Source organism: Moschus berezovskii, chromosome 12 (assembly GCF_049115385.1).
Source record: "Moschus berezovskii isolate FMDL1 chromosome 12, NW_MosBer_1.0, whole genome shotgun sequence".
Lineage (NCBI taxonomy): Eukaryota > Metazoa > Chordata > Mammalia > Artiodactyla > Moschidae > Moschus > Moschus berezovskii.
In genome coordinates this window covers 35,867,308-35,883,483 of record NC_142471.1, presented here as the reverse complement: position 1 = coordinate 35,883,483, position 16,176 = coordinate 35,867,308, and the positions used below count along the sequence as shown (strand labels likewise).

At 57.5% G+C, this 16,176-nt stretch overlaps 1 protein-coding gene across 7 annotated transcripts in view; it reads right to left on the bottom strand.

The window, feature by feature from the left end:
• Window positions 1-16,176, bottom strand: part of ZMIZ1 (zinc finger MIZ-type containing 1) — a 150,727-nt gene that overhangs the window by 12,359 nt on the left and 122,192 nt on the right. For 6 of the 7 annotated variants that reach the window (XM_055425350.2, XM_055425354.2, XM_055425352.2 and 3 more), the window contains 11 exons: window positions 13,409-13,523; window positions 12,222-12,439; window positions 11,215-11,413; window positions 9,981-10,271; window positions 7,144-7,326; window positions 6,120-6,197; window positions 5,261-5,435; window positions 4,625-4,766; window positions 2,915-3,125; window positions 1,671-1,776; window positions 623-783 (listed from right to left, as the gene is read on the bottom strand). In XM_055425350.2, coding sequence (XP_055281325.1) covers window positions 623-783; window positions 1,671-1,776; window positions 2,915-3,125; window positions 4,625-4,766; window positions 5,261-5,435; window positions 6,120-6,197; window positions 7,144-7,326; window positions 9,981-10,271; window positions 11,215-11,413; window positions 12,222-12,439; window positions 13,409-13,523 — 1,879 coding nt within the window. The remainder of the gene's footprint in view (window positions 1-622; window positions 784-1,670; window positions 1,777-2,914; window positions 3,126-4,624; window positions 4,767-5,260; window positions 5,436-6,119; window positions 6,198-7,143; window positions 7,327-9,980; window positions 10,272-11,214; window positions 11,414-12,221; window positions 12,440-13,408; window positions 13,524-16,176) is intronic. The other variant, XM_055425353.2, reaches the window with a different exon arrangement.

Here is a 16,176-nt window from a genome sequence, read left to right as displayed (position 1 = left end):
ATCGTTCATGTCTCTTAGTTCATAGGGAAGAAGCAGGTCCCACCAGTGAGGTTTACATACACCCTAACTGCTCAATAAAACGCTCATGCTGCTGCTGCTGCTAAGTCGCTTCAGTCGTGTCCGACTCTGTGTGACCCCATAGACGGCAGCCGACCAGGCTCCACCGTCCCTGGGATTCTCCAGGCAAGAACACTGGAGTGGGTTGCCATTTCCTTCTCCAATGTGTGAAAGTGAAAAGTGAAAGTGAAGTCGCTCAGTTGTGTCCGACTAGTAGCGACCCCATGGACTGCAGCCTACCAGGCTCCTCTATCCATGCGATTTTCTAGGCAAGAGTACTGGAGTGGTTTGCCATTGCCTTCTCCGAAAATGCTCATGAGACTTCCTCAAATCCAGAGAAGTCCTGACACTTCAACAGCTCGTTGACGATACACAAACCAGATGGACCTAGCTCTGAGTACACAGAGAAGTTGCTTGAAGGATAAATGATAGCAGGAATGAGTGAGTGAAATCAGCTGCTGATGGCCATGGCATCCTTCCAGGGTTGGAGACAGCCCTGCTGCCCTGGGCCTACCCCATCGCCATCCCAGCCAGATTCCAGGAGGTTCCTCCCAGGACTGCTCACCTGGACATGCTTGCAATCATGGCCTCGAGCAGGCAGCTGGATGCGCCGGAATGTGATGGGGCACTTCAGAGATACCTTGATGGCCGTCTGCTCCACGCCATCCTCCCCATTGAGGGTCGTGTTGCCCGATGAGGCCGCCACACTGCTGAAATTCCGCTTGACTGTAGGGCAAAGGCAGAAGTGGATAAGGAGGGCAAGGCTGTCCTGACTTCCCCCACTCCCTCAAGTGGCCGATGCACACCCTGGTTCTCCGTGCCCCTGACACTGGGAGGTCTCATAAATAGGTGCAGGGCACCCTGGCCTGGGTGAAAGCGAGATCGGCACGCTGGGGGCCCCGGGATGCCCAATACTCTGGAATGACACTCTTCAGGTGAAAAGAGTGAAGTGTCCCTGGAGGTGGCCATGTCGTCAGCCCCCCAGTCTCTGCAGTTCATGACCTGTCTTCACTAGGAAGGCAGGACTTTCTGCAAAACCTGCAAAAACAGTCTGGCACTTCACTGATTTTCTGGGTCAGTGGGAGAGCCCCACAGGCACTTTTGCATTTAGTTCTCCAAGTGTGGAAATGGCCTGGCAGGATTCTAGGGCTCAGCATACGAAGAAGCACATTTGAAGGGGGTATAGTAGCATGCTTCCCACTTCCTGCATGGTGCCCCCTACCCCAGGTGTCTGCACCTGGGACTCGGAGCCAAGTCCCTCTCTCTCAAGTTAGGCCTGGGCTGTTGAGGTGAGGAGTCCAGTCTGCAATTGACCTCTGTGCTTCCCCCACAATGAAGAACCCTCTTCTCCAGTTCCTCCCAGGTGATCACCTTCTCCAGGGAGCCTGCCCAGACTACCTACACCATGGCATCTTGGTTTAATCTGCCTCATATCCTGTGAAAACAGTACTGTGTACTCATCCGATTGTCCCCACAGCCCTAGTGGAGGGGCACTGGAGGGGAAGGGGCAGGGGCTGGTGCCAGGGGACCCTCAGGGCCCAGTGGTGTCAGGCTCGAGGAACGGTGCATGTGGAGAGACTGCGGTCTGGTTCCAGCCCTGAGCCCCCACTCACTTTTCGTGATACAGTGCTCCGCAGGCAGGAGTCGCTTCTTGAGGAGGCCTTGCAGCACGGAGCGCACGGAGGGCCGGTGGACCAGCTGCAGCACAAAGAGGTGGGACTGCCAAGAAAAAGCGGGGACTCGGACCCTGCCACATGGCCCCCATGCCCACTCACCGTGCCCCAGAGGCTAAACACAGGAAAGGGCCCCTTAACCACAGTGGTGCCCTACTAGGAGAGGGCCCCTGGGACCTGAGAGAGCCCTGTGAGCTGAGGACCTAGAGAGGGGTCACTCCCCAGGAGCAGTGGGTCTCCACCAAAGCTGACACTGATGTTCAAATAGCAACCCGCCCCTCTCCCCTGAAGGAGGTCACAGGGCACAAGGCATCAGGATTGGAGCCAAACACTTCCTACCCTTGCAACCTGCTGTTCCCCATCACACCTACTCCACCCTTCCTGCCAGAGGATGTTGTCTTGTCTTTACTCCTCCAGGAAGCCTTCCAGGACTGCCCACTCCAACAAGCCCCCACAAGCTCCTCACTCTGACAGCATCCTTAGTCCTGTGACCCCTAATCTCTGGGTGGTCTTGAAGCCCCAACCCTCACGAGGGGCATATCAGAGCTCTTTTTTCTCCTCCAGGGAGGCCAGCGAGTGGTGGTAGGGGGGAGGTAAACTGCAAATTCCCAAGCAAGCCCCCAGTGCCAGGCCCTGATCCTGGGCGGACAGGAGCGTGGCTCAGATGTGGTCCCAGACCAGTGAGTCACAGGTCAGGGGACACAAATACACACACACACACACACACACACACACACACACAGAGCTCTAAGTTAGCACTGCTGGGTGATCAAAGGAGGGGAGTTAACTCCAGACTTGGTGGAGTTGGGTCTGGGTGGAAAAGATGATTAGAATATAAAAATTTCTTACAAATGAGGCATAAAGGGAGCCTAGCTTTGAGGGAGAAACAGAACTTCCCCAGTGGAACAAGGTGGTGGGCATGGGGGCAGGCGGTGTCCAAGTGCTCCGAGAGGAAGTGGAGGGGAGGCTGTAGTGCAAGAGGGGAGAAAGCCAGGCCTTGGGCCAGAGCACGATGGCCTGAATTTTATTCCACAGTCCCAAGGGGATGGGGGGTGAGGATAACGGCACATTTCTGGGGTACCTCTAAACGGTCACTCCAAGAGCTGTGGGGAGGGGGACCCCAGGCCATGGCTGACCCCACGGGGTGCTGAGGGCCCCCCATCCCCCACCCCCGGCACACTCACGCAGCAGCAGGCCGTGACGGTGATTTGGATGGTGTTGCGGCCCGGCTGGCACACGTGCTTGAGGTGCAACGGCTTGTGGGATGTCTTGTTGTCCCCACGCTCAATGGTGAGGGGCGTGGCATTCACGCTGACCTGCACCGAGGCCGGCCAGTTGGTGTTCATCTGCCGGTCCTCATGGTGGTAGCACTTGAACTGCAGCTCCAGGTCAGACCTGGGGGTGGGGCTGAGGCTCAGGGCGGTTCTGCCAGGGGGGCTGCCCAGGGCCTCCAGGATGCCGGGTGGGGCCACACATGTCGACCTCTTCACAGCTCCCAGGACTCCATCGCCCAGGACTCTGTCCTCAGCCATAAAGCCTCCCCTAACTGCCTGCTCTCTCCTCTCTCACCCTGTACGTTCTCACTGCCCAGGCCCCCCAACCCCATCAAAACCCATTCCAACAACCCCAGTTCCCCCAGGACTCCCACACACTGTTTAACCACAGCCCCACAACTCTGGCCACTATCTCCCAGCCCCCTGAACATAAGGACAGAGACAGAGGGACAGAAAGGACAGACACTAACTCAATGAGACCAGCTGGAAGACTGATTATGTCCTAGGCTCCTGTGGAAGAAGCATCCCAGGCCAGGGCCATGTCTGTTTCAGTCCCTCCATTCCCCTCCATGGTGGGCCCCAAGGACACAGCCCTGAAAGAATCCCCACAAACTCAGCAGGGACCACACATGCATGAAAGGTGAGCAGGGTCAGTGGCCAGGGCACAGGAGGTCTTGTGGGCGAGGGTACTCATGGGTAAGGAGGGATGAGTGAGCAAGGGCCCTGCATGGGCGTCTCTCCTGCCTGAGCATCTGTGCTCCCACGCCCTGATGCTCACCCTGGCTGTCTCACGCCTGCTCTGCAGCCTGATCAAGGCAATGGGCCAGCTGTGTATACGCAGGTGTGTGCACACAGCTTTGTGTGCACAGGCAGGCGCTCAGCTCAGACACATCTCATGCCCTCAAGGTACTCAGCGGGCAGCTGAGTCCTGACTGAGAAGGGACCGAGGCTTGAGACACCAGTGGGTTCTGGCGTCTAAGAGGTCTGAGCCCAACTCCCAGTTCCGTTTCTTGCAACCTGTGAGGACTCACCCAAGCTAACCACTTCTCTAGGCTCAGTTTTCTCACTGTCAAGGGGGTAAGCAATGCCCACTCATAAGATCAAAGGAGATTAGGTATAGGAGGCTCAGAACACAGAGCCTGGGCTAGCAGGGGGCCTCTAGACCCCACATGCCAGTGCTGGATGTTTGAGCAGCCCCAGCTGCTTGCCTGATTCAGGAAGGACCCAGCCCTGCTCCTGCACTTCTCTATATTCCTGGCTCTGGCCACATGAGCCACGGTCAGGGCCAGCTTAGAGTCTCCGCTGGAATATACTTCTTCTCAGCCTTGAGGTCTTAGCTAGCCACTGGGAATTTGTCCTTGAGCACTCTCTCAGGACCAGGGTGAGTGGCAGCTGATCCCTACCCTTGGGTCACTCGGGCAGCTTTGTCTGTCTCCCAGGCACCTGCAGGTTTCCCATGACGTCCCCAAGGCCTTGCACACAGCAGGGCCCAGTCAGTGACGCTGAACAGGTGATGGTGTCAAACAGACACTGTTGCCACCTCCCCGGCAAGGCCAGGGCCCAGATGTCAGCCTCAGGGCTGCCTCCGTGGCGTGGGCTGTGCCGCGCCCTTACACTCACCTCCACATGAGCGTCTGGTGGACTGTGGGCCGCAGGTGAAAGACGTGGTTGCTGACGGCCAGGTTGTGCTCCAGGCGGAAGGGCTCCAGCACCACGCCGTCCCGCACGGGGAACGTGAGCCGCAGCTCGTCATTGTGGCTGGCTGCACAGGGGAGGAGCCGGTGAGCTGCATCGCCATGGCCGCCATGGCACACGACACACGCCCTCGGCTGCATGCCCTGCGGGTGTGTGCGAACAGGGCCACAGCAGCCGGGCTATGTGATTAAGGGCACAGCAAACAGCCCCTGGCATCTTCTGGTCCACCAGACCCCATCCTGACCATCCCTGCATCCCAAGTCCCATGAATCCTGTTCTTGTCCCCACCTGCTGTCTGCCCTGGAAGCCCTGAAGACTTCTCCCAGTGCTTTTCCACAGCTGAGAGCTACTTTGCCTCCCAGCCTCCACTTGCTCAGGCAGGGGGAAAGGAGGTCTGCTCTCACACCCTCAACTCCTTTCACATGCCCAGCCCACGCAGGCCAGCAGTCAGACTTCCAAGTCCCCTGACTCCTGGTGTACTCTGAGGGAAGGGGAGGTGGGGGCATGTGGAGGTGTCTGGACAGAGGAGGGAGGACATGAAGGAGAGAGCCGGGCGCTCACCTGGGGGCGGTGGCAGAGCGCTCATATTTGGCTTGATGTCTGGCGGGAAGGGTGGCTTAACGTCTTGGCTGGGGGACAGGTATGGGGGGATGCTGCTTCCGGGGGTCATGGGGGGTGTGGGGTTCCCTGGAACAGGTGAGTGAGGGTAGTTTGCCACAGGAACCGGCCTGGGAGGCTGGAAGGAAAGAGAAACCACATATAGGTTATGGGTTTAAGAAATAAGGAAGGAAGGGCCAAGGCTCTGGATACAGGCCCCGCCCACCCTAGCATCCTAGGGCTGCGGCCCTTGCTCCTCCAAGGGAAGAGACCCCCCCATCCAGGGAAACCCCTTCCTCCACTCTGGGCGCACTGAGGCCTCTGCCCCCATAGGAAGACAGATGGGTCTGGGAAGGGCATCACTACCCTTCACTTGGGTCACGACATCGAAAGATTGTAGGGTCCCCAGTCCAATTGACCAGTGAGGACACAGGCTCAGGGTGATGGAGGACTTGTCTAATATAGTCTGGGGAGAAGAAGAAAGCTAGAAACAATTCCAGGTCTCCTGCTGCCCACAGCATGACTGTAGGCCATGTCCTTCATCCCATCCCACCACACTGGGGTCCCCAGATGGAGTCAGACGCGAAGCATCTCCAGGAGCCCCTTCCCTAATCTCTTAGTCCCCACACTGCGTTTTTCCAGGGCTGGCCAGGTCCACACTCACTCCCATCCCACCCATCTGAACTGTGGATTCTCCAAGCATCTCTGTGACTTGGAGCAGATGGGCCTACTAACGTCCAGAAAGACTGGGGCAGAAACAGTGAGGCCCCCTCTAACACAGTACATGTGGGTTATAATTCCCAAGATGGAAACTGAAACACACCCGATTGACGTTCCCTTGGCTGTAGTTGCTGTAGCTGCTTCCAGAGAAGGTGTTATTTTGTCCATTAAACTGCTCTGGCTGGTAAAGCAAGATAAACAAAGCCATGAATGGAAGGCATAAAATCTACCAGAAACACTCTCTCTCTCCTGAAATGAAAATCTTCCAGAGGGACAGGGGATGGCGAAGAGGCCTGCCCAGTGCTGGGGTGGGAGGCAGGGTCAGGGCAGAGCAGGTCACCGCCGTGGTCAGTGTTTTGCCTCTCTCTGCCCATCGCTACTAATTTAGTAAGTTTATAGAAATAGCAACACCTGATGTGCTGAAGTTGGGGTAAAAATAGTAAGCCCGCGTAAGCCAAGTGGTGGGTGGTCATGTAAGTTGGCATGATTCATGAGCAAATAGGTGTAAATTATTTCCAGAGTCTTCCTCGCTCCTGAGAATGTACTTTATAGTAATCCCAAAGAAAGAGTTACGTGCCTGAAAATATTATACTACTATTTCAAAAGTGAAGCCACAGAAAACACCCCACACGTCCAACAGAAAGGATAAAATGCCGTTCGGTTCCCAGGAGAATGTTAAGCAGCCATTAAAAGTGACAGCCACTGGGACTGTAGCAATAAGTAACACACTGTGGCAAGTGAGACAAACAGGCTCAAAATTACAGCCGTAAGGACAGCCGTACAACACTGTTGGTGCCCATGTGCATAGAATAATCAAACGTAAATATATTCGAGCGGGTGCTTTTTCTTAAAAAAATATATTTCCTTCATTGTTATTATCTTGCATGCACTATAAATAGTAAAAGGAGAAGGAAAACCATCGTCTGAGCCCCGTGAGAACAGGAACCAAGGAAAGCCAGTCTGTCATTTTGGTCACCACACGCACAGCTCGGAGCATACGAGGTCACATCCAGAAATCTCTGCCTGCCCCCTGGTGACCTCAGGGGGTGCCCAGGGCCAGGACGACACAGGCAGGGGAAGGGAGCTGAGCTGGTGAGGAGACGGGCCCGTGGGGCAGTGGGACTCACCTTATAATACTGCCCCATGTTGACCGTGGGGGGCGGGTACTGCCCGCTGCTCGGCTGGCTGGGCATCCGCTGCCCGGGGTAGTTGGGAGAGGTGAGCGGCCGCGGGGGGTTGGGGGTAGGGTACTGGCCTGGCTGGGTGGGGAACTGGCTGTTTGGTCCGTATTGCTGGTTTCCATAGTTAGGCTGTGGTGGCAGAGAAAGGAGCAGGGAAAGGTCATCAGTGTCTGGAAGCCAAGTGCCCACCGATGCTGGGGCCGCCTCCTCTCCTCTCCTCTGCCCCTGATGGCTGCCACCCACAAAATGCCCACCCGGCCTGCAAAGAGGAACAGCTGAACCAGATGATGCCTGGGGCCCCTTCCTGCCCTGACATGCAGGGACACAACAGCTGGCCTGTCTTCTCAAGGGCTACCTCCCCTGGAAGCCCCACGCCCCCAGGCACTTCCAGAGCCTCCTGTTCACACCATCAGGAGGGCACCTGATTCCGAAGCCCACTTTGGGTTTCTCCTGGTGCTTGGTTTGTGAAAGACAACAGGAGGAACATCTGCAATGGTGAGCCCCTGAATCTGGGAGGCTCTGTTTCCCTACCCCACACTGAGCAGAACACATGATGTTGAGTTCTGGGTCGTCCATGCAGAGGCTGGGAGAATCAGGCTGGTGAAGGGACAAGATAAGCCCTCTCGGGGAAGGCAACCATTCCTGGGAGGGGCAGGATCACTGTCCTGGAGAGCCACTCCCCACCCTCCAGCTGCCTCCTCATTTGTAAGATCAGGTGACCCTGGGGCACCCCACGTCATTACATCCTGCAGTCCGTGCTGCTTCCCTGTCTGTTGAAACTCCTTATCTATTAGCCGTCTTTCTTGCCCTCTCGGCTCAGAGGTGCAGGAGATGGCTATGTCCCGGTATCTGGCAGAGAATAGGCCAGCAATTAATACTTGCTCAATACATGAAAGAAGGGCAGAGGGTAAGCGGCGGCGGACAGCCAGGTTTGCATCAGCAGTGAAGAACGTGGTGCAGCTCACATTGCTGCCATACGGCAGCTGTTCTGTGTTACGGTGGGATTTCTGTCACATCACTGCGGGACAGGAACTGGAAGCTGGGACTGTCCACCAGCAGAGTCCTGTGCAGGACCAGGTGACTGACCCCAGCCCCTGCCCCAGGGTTCTGACAACCTGAGAGGTTCTATGAGTGTGCGTGTACTTAGAGATTCCCAGACAGGCTCAAGCTGTGTAGGCTGTGGCCCCCAGTGTCACAGCCCAGTGTCAGGTATTGTGTAGCTGGGTAGCATTAGTAGTTTACAGAAGGTGACTTAGTAAAGGTAACTGAGAGCCTTTGGTGTGCCCTGCTGTGACAGGCAAGAGCTGGAGAGCCAACAGCGTACAGGAGCAGGGCTGATAGTAGGCTGATGCTGGGAATTCTGCTGCCTCTTCTGTGGTAACCTCCTTGGGTGCAGGCAGTCCTGAGGCTGGGCCTACAGATGCACTCCCAGCCCAGCCAGTGAGGATGCTGGGATTCTGAGCACAGAGGGGGCTGAGAAGGCCCTGAACTCCTATGGGGACTGTGCTTGGGAGTGAGGCGCACAGGTCAAGGGCCCCTCCCACCCCCAAGGACAGCCAGGGCCTCGGGAGCTGCCATCCTTCTCTGGCTTCTCCCTGAGCTGGTGCCAACCTGGAGGAGGTCTGGGCTTGACCTTGTTTGACCCTGACCTCTCCTGTCCTGGACCCAGGGTACCTCCATCAGTGGCCCAGCCATTTTCTAGCCCAAGGGAGCAGTGGATGCCGAGGGGAAGCACACGGACCTTCGATGAACTCGAGGTCTTTGGGCTCTAACCGCACAGTAAGCCCAAGCAGAAGGCACAGATCTGAGAGGGGCAGGAGCCAACCTGAGAAGAGGCGTGCAAGCAGACACGGGGAGATGCTTGGGATGGGCTCCATCCAGGTGAGGAATCAAGGTGGGCCTCCCGAGAAGCATCTCCGTGCCTTCTGCAGATGAACTAAACCTTTACCTAGGTACCCACATAGGCCATTCACTGCCAGCCTATTTCTGAGTGCTCTCTGAAGGCCCTGTGACGCCCCCTCCAGGAAGTTCTTCTTCAGACCTCACGCTGAGTTCCAAACACCCCATCGTGCATCATTCCTTTGTGGCTTCTGGCTTAGACCTCATCCTTCCGGCTGAAGTCCTGGCTCCTGGAGGACAGGAGGTGTGGGTTTGCTTCCCTTGGTCTTCCCCGATCCTGTGGCTGAGTGGGCCGGATAGCCTGATAGGCAGCCTTGCCCCTGGCAGAGCCCCAGGAACATGCTGGCTGACTTCCAGTCACTTCTCCGAGGTGCAGGGCCTTCAGATCTTCACAGAGCTTTGTCTCCTCTCTCACTCTTGGGTGAGATGCCCTCACGTGGGTGTGAGGAATGGGACCCAAGGAGATCTTAGTTCCTTACCCTAAGTCGCCCAGCTACTGTCTGCGCTAAGACAGAAGACAGTCCTAAGGGCGGTCACTGCTTGCTGAGTGCCTAATCATGCCAGTCCCAGGGCCAGGAGCTCCAGGTACATCCCCTTATTCAAGACTTCCAGGCAGCCCCATGATGTGGGCTGGATGGTCATGAAAGAAATAAACGGAGATTCCAGGAGAAGACATGACTTGCTCAAGGTCTTCTCGATGGGACATGCCAGCGCTGACCTTAAACTCAGAAGCACCTGATTCCTAAGACTCTGCCTTTTGGTTCAGGTTTCCTGAGGGTCAATCCACGCCCTTTTCAAGGTACTGCCCACAGCACCCGTGTCTTCAAGTCCCAGGTCCTCCCCGTTACCCATCCTGCCCACCGTCTGCCTGCCACCACACTCACCTCTCCAGGGTATGGCCTCTTTATGCTCTGAATGGGAAGGGACTGGGGCCGGGGGCCCGGGTACGTCTGCTGGGGCATCCGCTGCCCATGTGTGCCAAAGGGGCTGATGCCGGGCGGCCGGGGTTGGTTCATGCCCATGGGAGGGCCGCTCATCCCCGAGGGTGTCATGCCAGCCGCCATGCTTGCGGGGTTCATGCTGCCCCCCATGGAGGCAGGCCCCCGAGGCCCGGGCTGGTTCATGAATTGGCTGTTATACGCCTGGGTGGGACCCATCTGGAAAGAGGAACAGACCTTCAACGGGAGAAGAAAAAAAAAAAGAATAAAATGCCACATGCATTGAAAGTGCAGGGAAGGAAGGGTGGGGGAAGTGGGGGGTTCAGGACTGGGAGTTGGGGCACTTTCCTGTGTGGCCGCAGCTGGTGACCAGGCTCCAAAGGACCACCGGCCGCCTGGGCTCACGGCTGCCCTCTGCAGGCCGCACAGGAAAGATGCAGCCCGAGGGGTGTTAAAGGGTGGGGCGCAGTCACTCCAATGCACAGGCAGCATTTCCAGGGAGGCAGGCAGGGAATGGGAAAGGGGGTGCGGGGGTGGGGAGGGGCATGGGAGAATGGAGGTGGATGAGGATGGAGGCAAGAGCCCCTTTCCTGGAAGCCCTGGGCCCGCCCTTGTTTCTCAGCCAATAGATACACACCCTCTATCCATCAACTCTGAGGTGGAGTCAGCTCTGCCTATCTCTGCCCACCTGCCCTGCTGTCCCCAAACTTAAATCCCCAACCTCCACACCCGTCCTGCATTTCTGCGAGGGCTCCGCCTCTTCTCACACCTGATCCCCTCCTTCTGAAGGTCAGAGCTGGGATCTGGGCAAAATCCACAGATGAGACAACTAGCGGAGCCCCGGTCTTCAGAGGACACCAGGGGACAGACTGGCATTGAGGCTGCTTTAGACACAGCCTGCTCTCCGGTTAAGTGGGGGCCAGATTGCAATATGGAACATCTTTCCCCACACAGAGACATACAAGTAACATGCGAAACCAACACAAGCTCCCAAACACCCCCCGCCACACTCAATCACACTGACAAACCCACACCTCAACACATAACCCCTCCCTGTGCTTCTAGGCAAACCTAAAAGCACCCTGACACCATCCGCTCCTCCTAGCACACAGACACGGACAGCCCGACTCCAATCCCCGGGGCTGTCTGCTGAGTGGACCAGGACTAGTGTGGCCCTTACCGGTCCATACTGGTTTATATCCTTATTCTGTGTTTCTTGCAAGGCTGCCACGGTGGCCGTAGCTGTGGCCGTGGCCGTGGCTGCTGCCGCCGCCACTGCAGCTGCTGCAGCGGCAGCTGCTGGCTGAGTGAAGTCAGCGGGCGGCCTGGTGTGTGGAGGGACACCCATGCCTGCAGGGGCATTCGGACCCCCAGGGTAACTGTGAGGGAGAAAAGAAGGGTGAGTTAGGAGTTGCCTGAGCCTCAAGATGAACCCACGAGCAGCCTTGGGTGGGGAGAGAGAGATTGGGCCGTTCCAGGCCCTCCTGCCCACAGCTCGTGGAGTGCAGAGGTCTAGACTCAGAGCCCAGTGGGGACAGGGGCCTCCTGTGGGTTGTCAGTCCCTCAGCCACTTAGCAACCACCAAGTTGCTGTGTGCCTGGAGCCCCATCTAGGTCCTAGCGGATGCTCGGTCCTACACCCTAGGTCATGGCTCTCTCGGCCACCCCAGTGAGCCCATTTCCTGGAGGAGGACACCGAGTCTTAGAGAACCTTAGCCACTGGCCCATGGCCACCGGCAGGGGATGGCAGGATGGGCATGCAGCTCTGTTAACCAGGAGGCCCCACAGCACTGACACCTGGCAGGGCTGCGGTCAGCCCTGGGGATCTGGAAGGGGTGAGGCCACGGGGCAGTCCTGGACAGGGCAGGATGGGCAGCGAGGGGAGGAATGGGGCGGCTCTGCCCCACCCCATGTCCCCGGAGTGCCTTCCTGGGGTTCCTTGCCGTCTCCCTCCCTTTACTCCTGAACCGCGGGACTCCAGTCCCTGCGCACTTCCGCCTCCACAAGCAGCACGGCAGCGCGGACCCTCCTGCACCCCAGCTCTCTTGGTGTCTCCCAGCTTGTAAAGGTGCGACAGATTAGTGTCATTCGGAGGAATGAGAAGCCTGTCCTTTAATCCCATGGGCTGATGGCCCTCAGAACGCAACCCAGCTGCGCCGCATGTGACCTGCAGGCCGGCCCTGCTCACCTGGCCCCGAAGCCCCCGCTGCCGGGGTAGTTGGGCCGGCCGTACATGCTCTGCTGGATGTAGGGCTGAGTGGGGCCGGCCTTGGCCGAGAACTGCTGCTGCTGCCCAGCAAACTGTGGGGAGTTGAGGCCGGGGTTGCTGGTGGTCATGCCCGACGCCATGGGGTTGCCGCCTGGATTCATGGGGTTGTTGGCATTGGCCATAGGGTTCCCAAGGACCTGTGGGCAGAGAGAGCGGCTGTCACCCACGTGGGTACCCCAAGTGGTGTAGGGAGGGAAAAGGAGAAATGGCAGAGGGCTGGGGTGGGGGTGGAGGAAGCATGAAAAGAGGGAAGACAGCAGAGAAAGAGGAGCAGGAAAAGGGCAGGGGGCTTTTCAATTTCCGCTGGCACAGTGTACACAGTATTAGAAGCAGGTAACCCAGCCTGGAGGCGGGCTTTGTAGATGAGAACGTCAGCCCAGGGTGGAACAAGGTGAGGCTGGTCCTGCAGCTGGCTGCAGTTGGGAAAGGCCTGGACTTCTCAGTCTTCCCATCCTACAAAGCAGCCTGGATGCCTTGGGGTCAGGCCACACGGAGGCCCTGCACTGCTGCTCTGTGAGGGCCAAGGGAAGCCCAACCCTCCAGCTCTGGAGGGCGGCAGGGCCCTGGCCGAGGGACGCCCTGTGGTCCAAGACTGCAGATAAAGTGCGCTGGTTCTCTCCAGGGCGGCAAGTGGCCCTGAGCCATTCACGTGGCTGGGCGGCGGGAAGGCGTGGAGGAAAGAGGAAGGAACAAGAGCGGGGGGCACGGTAGACAGGGAGGTTGGGCGGAGTCTGTCACAAGTTTGAGGCTCAGTCTTTCGCTGAAATATAACCCAGGCCATCCAGGGCCAAAGACTCCAGGTGTCGGGGCACTGAACTCAATAACACCCAGGAAGTTCTCCTGCTAATCCAACCTAAGTAAACGCGAGCCAGGAAAGAACCCTTTGCTCTGTCAGGTGAAAGCCATTGCCCCAGCAAGGCCCTAGAGCTGGGGCAGTGTACAGGGCCAGGTGCCATCCTCCTGGGGCAGGTGTGGGCCCATCCTGGATAGAGGCGTGTCCACAGCTGGGTGTGCCCTGACAGCTGGTCTTTCCAGCATGGCAAGGTGACCATGATGGATGGTCCCCCCTGGAAGGGGCTATGGCTGGAGGGATGACAGATTCTTACCTGGCTCTGGGATGTGTTGGTCACTCCCCAAACCGTGGTGACCACGGACAGGGAGCCGGGAGGCTGGTTGGTGTTCTGCTGCCAAGGGACAGAGTCATAGGGGAATGACCCATCACTGCAGAGAGAGACAGAGGAGGGTCCTCAGGGGTGTTGCAGACACAGGTTCAGAGGGCGGCATGCCCCATCACCCCACCATGCTCTGCGGCTCCTGGCCCTTCTCCGTTCTGGATCCCCTGAGCCTGGCACGGCATCCTGTTGTGTGACAGTGACCAGCTCTCCCGTCATCACTGCGGAGGTGCCACCCCCATGGTTGTCTGTCTCCTGTGAGACCAAGTTCACACGTCATGCTATGGAAGAAGAGGCCTGCAGCTCAGTTTAAGCTCTGCCTTTGACCACAAGCTGCTCTAAGAAGTTCTTCAGAAACAGCCCTGGTTTCTTGGCACCAACTTCCCCTCAAAACTACCCATCCCTTCTCAGAAAGGGCTTCCCTGGTGGCTCTGATGATAAAGAATCTGCCTGCAATGCAGGAGACCCAGGTTTGATCCCTGGGTCGGGAAGATTCTCTGGGGGAGGAAATGGCAACCCACTCCAGTATTTTTGCCTGGGAAATCCCGTGGACAGAGGAGCCTGGCAGGCTACAGTCCAAGGGGTCGCAAAGAGTTGGACACGACTGAGCAACTAACTTGCACTTCTCAGAAAAGGTCAGCAGGGCCCCAATCTGAGTCTTGGCTCTTCTCTCCTCCTAAGCCCTCATGGTGAGTTGGCCGCCCTGCTCAGCTGACTTGGCCTTTGGAAGGAGGGTCCTCAAGTTGCTTTTTCTTCCCAGATGACAGGTACTGGCCTCCCTGCTGTGCTTCCTCCCTTGCTCCCACCCAAATTCTCATGCTGCTGCTGCTGCTAAGTCACTTCAGTTGTGTCCGACTCTGTGTGACCCCATAGACGGAAGCCCACCAGCCTCCCCCGTCCCTGGGATTCTCCAGGCAAGAACACTGGAGTGGGTTGCCATTTCCTTCTCCAATGTGTGAAAGTGGAAAGTGAAAGTGAAGTCGCTCAGTCGTGTCCGACCCCTAGCGACCCCATGGACTGCAGCCCACCAGGCTCCTCCATCCATGGGATTTTCTAGGCAATAGTACTGGAGTGGCTTGCCATTGCCTTCTCCGAAACTCTCATGCACATCCCGCCAAACTAATCTCCCTCGGATACCTGAGATACAATCAAAGACCTTCAGTGGCTTCCAGTGTTCACAAAGTCCCAACTCACACTGCAGAGCAGTTTATCCCACGGACTAATCCCACCCTACCCTGCTTACCACCTTGGCTCTCACTTCTCCAGGAGCTGACCCCCACCCCAGCCATTCCTCCACCGCCCCAGCCTCCTCTCTAGTCCCAGCAGTACCCACCTTGTTCAATGACATCTCCCCAGGAGCCCCCAGTCAGCAGAAGCAGGGCCCCATGCCTGGCCCTTCACATCATACATGCTCAATAATAGCTCTCTACTAGTTGCCATGGCACAGATGGAGAGTGGGGTCCAGCAGACCCCAGGGAGGGGAGCAGGGGCACGAGCTCGAGAAGGAGCCGGCGAGGCAGCAGCATAGAGGACCCACCAGGGTCCCAGTCCCCAGGAGTGCCGGGCTGGGGCAGCCTGTCCCCTGGAGTCCGTTCTACGCTGACTTTTCTAGCACTGCTCACAGAGAGAAAATCCCAGAAGCGGCCCCAGAAAGAGAAGAAGCACCGAGCACCCACGTCTGTGCTACCGCCGCTGCCCACGGCATTCCGACCGGGCTGAGGTCGGCAAGGCAGCAGGGGCAGGAGGGGGAAGCGGGCTCTGGAGGAGCGTGGCTTGCTAGGAAAGCACCTCACGCCTCTTCATCACAGGAAGTCAGCAGAGGACCAATGCGCTCACTCACGCCTGGAGACACCTGAACCCTAGCAGAGCAGCCAGCTTAGGCCCTGGAGGTCAGACTTCCAGACTTTTCAGGTGCAGGCCTGTGGGACAGAGGGGCAGGGGACCCCAGGTTTGAGGCAGTGGGGGTCTGAGCCTTGTGTACTGCTCCTTGCCAGGCAGGGCCCTCGGTCATGTTGGTCAAGTCAGGTCAGACTGAAGGGAGGACGGTGTCACTGGCTACCCATGCTTGCTCTTCCCTTGCCCGGACACCCTCTCTGCCTGGACAGCCCCTGGCTTCCTTCCTGTCTCTGCTCAGAAGTCACCTCACTGGAGCTGCTGCCCTGACCTCCTGGGGAAGAGCAACTCCACCCCTGTTCCCTTTTCCTCTCACTGTCACCTGTTTGTTTTTGGTTCCCTGGGTACAAGTCCTGCCCCTCCCTGGCTCGGAGCCCCAGTGCGAACTTCCAAGCCTGTCTGTACTCAGTCTCCTCCTCTGTTAAATGGGCGTAAGAACAAAACCTATCCCCACCCCCATTCTATTTGGTCTTCAAACTGCAGGTCATGACACATGAAGTGTGTTGCAACATTGAACCAGCATGAGGGGGAAAACGGAGGGAATAAAACAGAAAGCTATCAAGTGTGAGCACAGAGTAAGGAGGAATATCACCCTTTGAACTGACTTCCTGATGTTGTACATGAGCACACATGCACCCTGGATCATGGGGTAAATCTGCGCATTGCTGAGAGTCTCAGGTGTGCCTGCTAAGTTGCTTCAGTCGCGTCTGACTCTTTGCGACCCTATGGGCCATACCCTCCAGGCTTCTCTGTCCATAGGATTCTCCGAACAAGATTACTAGAGTGGGTTGCCATGCCCTCCTCCAGGG